At 36.5% G+C, this 7,948-nt stretch overlaps 1 protein-coding gene across 1 annotated transcript in view; it reads left to right on the top strand.

Annotated features, from left to right (window-relative positions):
* ERGIC2 (ERGIC and golgi 2) overlaps nt 1–7,948 on the top strand; it is a 39,055-nt gene that overhangs the window by 2,908 nt on the left and 28,199 nt on the right. Inside the window, exon 2 of the mRNA XM_003792482.3 lies at nt 7,258–7,400. Within this exon, the coding sequence (XP_003792530.1) occupies nt 7,295–7,400 (106 nt within the window). The 5' untranslated portion in view covers nt 7,258–7,294. The remainder of the gene's footprint in view (nt 1–7,257; nt 7,401–7,948) is intronic.

Here is a 7,948-nt window from a genome sequence, read left to right as displayed (position 1 = left end):
TTAAAGATCTTTTCAAATTTGTCACACAACTGGTGTGTTCCTAGATAATAAGATTTTTCTAACCATGAACTCACACATATGTTGTCTTACTTGACTTCCAAAATAAACCTTTTTGTCAACTAGAAAGCTGTTAGATTTGTTTGAATTATGTAAGGGTAAACAACTTTTAAACCATAACATTTAGCTTTTATAAAAGGTTCAAATTTTAAAGTAAAATGAATTAGATACCTAGTGTTTGTAAAATAAAGCTAGGGCATCTTAAATTTTTTATTAAAAAGTATTCTAATGCAGTATAATCAAGTAATTAAAAACTACAGATAGTTGTGGTTTTACTTTTTATTTCTGAAGTACAGTCATAAATAATACTTGTTTTATCTTCTTATTTTTATTAATGGCCCGTTAGTATCCTGGGGCTGCTATAACAAACAGCCATAAACTCAGAGGGTTTAAAGCAAAAGATATTCATTCCCACACAGTTCTAGAGGCTGGAAGTCTGAAATCAAGGTGTTGTAAGGCCATGCTCTCTCTGAAGATAAATCTGAAAAGATTCCTTCCTTGGCTCCTCCTAGCTTTTGGGAAGTGCCTTTTTGTTTGTAGTCGCGGCACTCTAATCCAGTGGTTCTCAACCTTCCTAATGCTGTGGCCCTTTAATACAGTTCCTGTGGGTTGCGACCTACAGGTTGAGAACCGCTGCTCTCATCTCTGCCTCTTTCTTCACATGACGTTCTCCAGTGTGTGTCTTTATATCTTTATGTGTCCTTTTTGGACACCAGACATTAGATGTGGGGGACCCTAATCCAGAATGATCTCATCTTAACCAATTACGTCTACAGATACCTAAATATTTCTAAGTAAGTCCTATTCATAGATGCTAGGGGTTAGGACTTCTACATATCCTTTTTAGGACACAATTCAAAAAGTTTCATGAATTTATATTTTAATTTTGGCAAAGGATCTGATAATCTCATATTCAGATGAATACACTAATGAGATATAGGCTGTATTTACATTATTTACATATTGATCTTGTCTGTTTGTGTTACAACATGAATATTTATGTCTGTTACAGAGTGAAAGGTGGTTTCTTTGCCTTTTTTTTTTCTTTTTTTCCTTTGAGACAGTCTTGTTCTGTTCTCCTTCCTCCCCTGCCCCAAGAGTGCGATGTTGTCATCTTAGCTAACTGCAACCTCAAACTCCTGGGCTCAAGCAATGCTCCTGCCTTAGACTCCCTAATAGCTGATACTATAGGCACTTGTCTAATTTTTTCTATTTTGGTAGAGATGGGGTCTCACTCTTGCTTAGGCTGGTCTCAAACTCCCGAGCTCAAGTAATCCTCCTGCCTTGACCTCCCAGAGTGCTAGGATTATAGGAGGGAGCCCCTACACCTGACCAAAGTTTCTTATTTCTTAAGCAGTTTTTCAAAGTAGCATAGGCTCTCTTATCGGTAGATTTTGTACCCATGCATTCAGCCAACAGCAGATCAAAAATATTAGGAAAACTTGCATCTATATTGGACATGTACAGTCTTTTTTTGCTTGTCATTCCCTAAACAATAGTATAATAGCTCTTTAGTATAATAGCTCTTTACATAGCACTTACATTGTCTTAGGTAGGGTAAGTAATAAGAGATGATTTAAAGCATACAGGAGGATGTGTTATAGATTGTATACAAATATCGTACCATTTTCTATTAGAAACTGCAGCATCCAAGGATTTATGTATCTGAGGAAGGTCCAGGAACCACTACCCTATGAATACTGAGAGACGGCTATAGTGTCTTAATTTCAGCTATTATCAATTACTTTTTTTTTTGATATTCAATACATTATAAGAGACATCGAAGAAAATATTTACTAGAGATTGTCAAGGTATAAATAGCAGCAATAACCAGTGGGCAGAGGAGGCTAGTGCAGTGAGACCTGAGTTTTTATATTTTGTGTCCCAGTACAAATAATATGTATCTATAGGAAAAAGCAAGGGAAAGGACTGGGTTTGAGGACTGACAAAGGATTACAGTTTCTAATTTTGCTGAATAAAGAAAATGAAATAACCTCTGTTATCTGCTTTTATCATTTCATAAAGGATATTTTGATACACAAAAGGAAGTAATCTCAGAATAAATGATATTTTTTGGAATAAATTTAGATTCTAAATTTTTTTGTGTGTGACTTTTTTCATTTTAGATAGACATTAGAAAATTTTGTCACAGAATGGCAGTGACTTTTTTGAAACTTTGATCCTAGGCTATTTCTAAACACATTTTTTTTTTTTTAAATGACTGACCAAACTGGCTGCAGAGGCAGAGAGAGTGGGAAGGGGAACGGTGAAATTGGGTGACTTATGTGAGAACACCAGCAAAGATGAAGAGCAGATCTGTCATAGTCAGGAAAAAGCTCAAGGGATAGTTAATTCCACTCCAGAAAGGAAAATATGTTTTAGATTTTAGAGGGACGATAGTTTAAGAGTTGAGAGGAGCCTCAATGTGGCCTTGCTTGTGGGTAGTTTTGTAAAGAATTAAGATGGAGATCATTGGACTAGGAGAACATTTGAGCTTAAAAAGGTGTTATTGTTGATGAATCACGCCCTGTGATTATGAGTTCTGAAGGATGATGGTAGAATAGGGAAGAAGAGAAGAAAGCGAATAACCCAGGTGCTGAAGTCATTGAGGAGATTATAAATACTTTGGGATGGTAGGAGAGGGTGCCAGCAAGTTCCCCGGTGAGAGTCAGTGTGTGCTGATAAGGCTTGTACAGCAAAGACTCTGGTGCCAAGCTGCTTGGCATCACAATATGGGGTCTCCCACTGCTGTGTCATCCTGGAGAAATTAACTGTTCTGGGCTTCATTTTCTTATTCTTAAATGAGAATGGAAATAGTATCTGCTTCATTGTGTCATTTATAGGATTAAATGAATTAGTAGGTAAAATGCTCTGAATAATACCTAGCACAAAACATGGAAGTCAGCTCTAACTTTTACTTATGTAGTGTATTTGTTAACTAGTATTATTAGTAGCATAAAGTACACTTGAAAGGAGAAGAGACGGTTGAGAAATATGATAAAACATGAAACTTCTTTATCCTATGGGTTTCAGAAATGAACTAAGGATAGTAAGGGAATTATCAGCAGGCGAAAGGCAGGTTTCATGAAGAGAACAGGTAGAAGGATTGCTTTTAGAAAAACTAGCAGTTATTGGATAACATTATGTCAGAACAGTGACTTGATAGTGCAAAAGTGGCAAGTATGAAGAGATGGAATGAATTTCTTGGCATTACATGAGTGCGGAATTTACAGGGATGGGACATGAGGAATAGAGTGGTAAGGTGCCTCCATTCTAGAATTATAATCATGGAAAATCGAGATGGAGGAAGCTAGAGGCTGGGAGGTAGCTAAGGGGGTATACTAGCTAGACTTCAAGGGAGGAGTGCCAAATAAGTTGTTTGTATTATTAGGGGAGTTGTAAAACTAGCTGCTTTATCTTTATACTTACATATGACTTAAACCATTTATAAAATTTATTGTAAGATACAACATTATAGGAACTTTGGGAAGTAGAATTCACTGTTTTATTCATTTGCTCAACAGTGTTATGCTGACTATATGACAGCCCCTGTTCAGGTGCTAGGGATATTGTAGAGAACAAAACAAAAATCTTCCTCCTTCTGGATTTTATATTTTGTATATTTACTTTCCTAAGTTTGACGCACTATTGTGATTTGAAAGTTGTGCTGTTATGGATGTCTCTGGGGAAATTTCCTTTCTTCCCTGCTGTTCCAGACATTAGAGAAACACAGATCAAGTTAGACTTGGTTCCTGTCCTAATAAGTGAGTGGAGAAAACAGAAAATGAAACAACAATTAAAAGTAGTCTGATAAAGGTACCGTAATCTAGAAGCATATAGACTTTTGAGGGTCATGGAACATTTTTTCTGCCTACGGGAAAGATGAGAAGATTAGGAGTTAGTCAGATGTACCAGTGGGAGGGGGAAAGAAAGCGTTTCTGGCAACGAGAATAGCATATTTAAGAAAAGTGATTCAATATAGCTGGGACTTAAGATATGTGAGGGCTTTGGTGTAAGGAGAGGTAAGCAGGACCTGCTTTTTGGAGGGCTTTATGAACCATGTTAGGATAGAGTTCAAAACTCTAAATGCAATAGGAAGCTATTCTAAGATTTTTAAAGGAAGTGTTATAGTATCAGACTTATGTATTAGAAAGAATTTATTGTCACATGGAGAGTGAATTGAAGGGTTGAGGAGTTGAGGTTATAGAAGCAATGCAGTGATAGATGTGACACTTGAGACTAGGGTCCTCATAAGAAACTTCTCAGTGGGCTTGAAGACAGGAGGACACATTTAAGAGAATTTTAGGAAGGGTTTAAGTCTAAGGATAGAATTCATGTTTCTAGCTTGTGCAGTTGGGTGCGTGGTGGTATTTATTAAGAGGACATGGGCGAGGGAGCTCACGCCTGAAATCCTAGCACTCTGGAAGGCTGCGTTGAGAGCAACCTGAGGAAGAGTGAGACCTCATCTCTACTCCAAATAGAAAACTTAGCCCAGTGTGATGATGCACTCTTGTAGTCCCAGTTACTTGGGAGACTGAGGCAGGAGGATTGCTTGAGTGCAGGAGTTTGAGGGTCTAGCAAGCTATGATGATATGATGATCCCCCCCCCCGCCCCGTACTCTATTCAGGGAGACAGAGCGAAACTCCTGTCTTATATATGTAATATACACACGTATATATAAACATTTATATTTATGTGTGTATATATAGGAAGAACAGTTTTGATAGGGTGAAGTATTCATTTTTAGATTTGTTGAGTTTGAATTGTCTTTGAAATGTCCAAACAAAATGGAATAGAAGTAAGGAGATATACTGTGTACATAACAATGGAGAGATTTGAGCTGGGAATAAAGATTGAGGAGAAATCAATATGTAAATAGAAATTGAAAGAATGGCTGATCACTTGGGGAAATTGGAGGCTGAGAGGGGGGCCTAGTGCAGAATCTGAGAAGATGAATTTACAAAGTAAGCTAAAAAGGGTTTTAGAGGTGGAATAAGAATCAGGAGTGTGCCGAGGTAAAACAGTGTTTTAAGAAGAAAAAGAAGTGATGAACAGTATGTTTTTTCAGAGTGAAATTGTAATAGTTAAGTCCTAAGTAATAGCCATTGGATTTAGTATTAAGGAAGTTGTTAATGACCTTGTTCAGAGCTAATATGTGAGAGTGGGGTGAGGAATTAGTCACAGCTGATGAATGAGGACATCTCTTATTTTTTGGTTGTAGGTGTGCTACCAGAGATCTATAGTTGGAGTTAGACTTGAGTTTAAAGAAGAGTCTTATTTTATTTTAAAGATAAGAGTCATGAATGTATTTAATATTTAACTTTAATCTGAAAGAATGAGTAGAAATTGGATTGGTCCAGCTACCACTAAAAAGTATAGAAAATAAATTTGATTACTTTGTTAGAGCTGAATAAACTTAGGGGACATGTTAGAGCTGAATAAACTTAGGGGACTTAGGGTTATGCCTAACAAATACTCAGAAGCTTAATTTACAGAACACTAGTTTTATACTGACACACGGATCAGTTTTGTCTACCTCATCTATTTGTTTTGGAAAACCATGTACATGAGAAGTGAAATCGTGATTTGAAGTCCCTTTTATGAGCAAGGAATCAGCAAGAGTAGTTAGTTGGGTTTTTAATGACAAATGGAATCTGTGTTAATGCTTTCAACTTCCCTTTGGGCAGGAGCTCCCTTCTGGAGAGTAGAGTTAGTGGCCCTGGCCGGGCCTCTTAGGACAAATTGATTGTAACAGCTACAGTTTGCTTTTCTGTACTCCTTTTTCTCCATTAACATCCTTCGTGTGGCCTTTTCTTTCTCCATTAATCCTACTCTTTATATTTTAGAACTAGAATCTCCTACTTTCTTCCCAAGACGTTTTTCTTCTTAAGGTGACTTCTATGACCATCTGATTTATTCTGCTATTGTCAGTAGATATTATTAATACAACTTTGATTTCTGGGAATTCTTGATAGTATCACCCGTATTTATAACTCACTCAAAACAATTATATAAAATCTGAGAATTTAGTTATTTGTGTGACTTCATAACATTTTGGATGTATTTGGCATACTGATCAAATACCAAGGAACTTTCTCTTTTTGACACAGGTTCTCTGTACCAGGCTGAAGTGCAGTGATGTGGTCATTGCACACTGTGAGCTCAAACTCCTAAGCTCAAGTGATCTTCTTGCCTCAGCCAGAAAAGCTGGGGCTATAGGCATGAGCCACCACCCCCAACTAACTTTTTTTTTTTTTTAATTTTTAGAAAATCTCTTGCTTTTTTTGCCCAGGCTGGTCTTAAACTCTTGGCCTCAGGCGATCCTCTCTCTCCACCTCCCAAAGGGGATTATCGGCTTGAGCCACTGGCCTAAATTTAAAAAAAAAAAAATTAAAATTATAAAAATAGATAATTTAGAAAGTATGAAATTATGGGACGAAGGCAATTCTCCCATTTGCTTTTAGTATTTTTGAGTGTAGACTGTTTCTAGTCTATCTTTTTCTTTCTCCCATAAAATTAGGACCCATCTGGCCTTTTTGTCCTTGTCTTACTGTATCTTAAGTATTTCCTTATGTCATTAAATATTTTCTTTAAGAAGATTTTCAGTGGTTGCACAGATTAAAACCTGTCTGTTCACCATAATTTGTACATTAGATGAGTTCATTGTTGTCCTCAGTATTTAAAAATAACACTATAAGAAATACCCTCATGATCAAATTTTTGTCCGTAAACCAGATTAATGCCTTAGTATACATTCTTAAAGAGATTTTTAGTTCGTCGCAAGGGGATTGGTGAGTGTTTATATTCTCGGTGGTAATGTATGAGTACATTGTTTTACTTCATTTCCATCCATTTCTGGGCATATATTATTTTTATAATAGATATTTTTCAGTTTAATAGGAGAAAATTACTTAATTTGTCCATGTGAATATTATGAAGGTGATTTCCTTTTCACTTTTTTGTGCTGTTTGACATGTTTGTGTGTAAATTGCCTTCCATTAATAGTTTTTTCCGGAGTGTGGGGTGTGTCTAACTAGGGAAAGGAGGGCTGTGAAGAAGTACTCTTTGTTTTCTCAGAGGAGGAACAAGAATGCTAAGTTCTAGGGACATTGACATTGTCATTTATCCTAAAATAGACTTTTATCTCTTTAGATCTCTTTTATCTCTTTCATTTATTCCTTAATTTATTTAATCCTTAGCATGACTATATGAAGGAAGAGGAAGGTTTACCTGAAGATGAGGCGACTGAATCGGAAAAAAACCTTAAGTTTGGTGAAAGAGTTGGATGCCTTTCCCAAGGTTCCCGACAGCTATGTAGAGACTTCAGCCAGCGGGGGTACAGGTAAACATGAGTCCCATTAGGGGTTCTTAGTAAGTACAACTTCTGAGTGATGTAGTCCATAAGGTAAATACACGTAGCCCTGAAGAAGAACTCATGGATGAATGGTGCAAAAACTTTGTAACTAGTCTGTCCTCATGTCACAGCGTTTGCCCTAGTTTTATTCTTGGTTAATATTCTCTGTAGTTTCTAACCCAGTGCCGACTGCATTTAGCAGTGTTTATTAAAGCATTAATGAACTAATTAATCCAATTTTACTGTTTGGTTGCCCTTCACTTGTGTATAATTACATTAACAAGATTTTTATATGTAGATGGAATTGAAGTTGGAAGAAGTTATTTAACAACATTGAAACTGTCTCAGTTACTATTGTGGTTAAGAGTAAATCAGTATGAACATTATAAAAATTTTAAAAAATTATTTGAGAGGCAACATGGGTAATGGTTAGTTAAGAGGTTAGACTTTGAAACCAGACTCTGACTTCAAATCCTACCTCTGCCCCTATATGACCTAGAGGAAGTTTTCATGTCTGGGGCTTGTTTCTTTCTTTC

This window comes from Otolemur garnettii, unplaced genomic scaffold, assembly GCF_000181295.1.
Source record: "Otolemur garnettii isolate 467f Iridium unplaced genomic scaffold, OtoGar3 scaffold00057, whole genome shotgun sequence".
Classification (NCBI taxonomy): Eukaryota; Metazoa; Chordata; class Mammalia; order Primates; family Galagidae; genus Otolemur; species Otolemur garnettii.
Note: the sequence above shows the minus strand (reverse complement) of the source record. Positions and strands in the feature narration are given on the sequence as shown.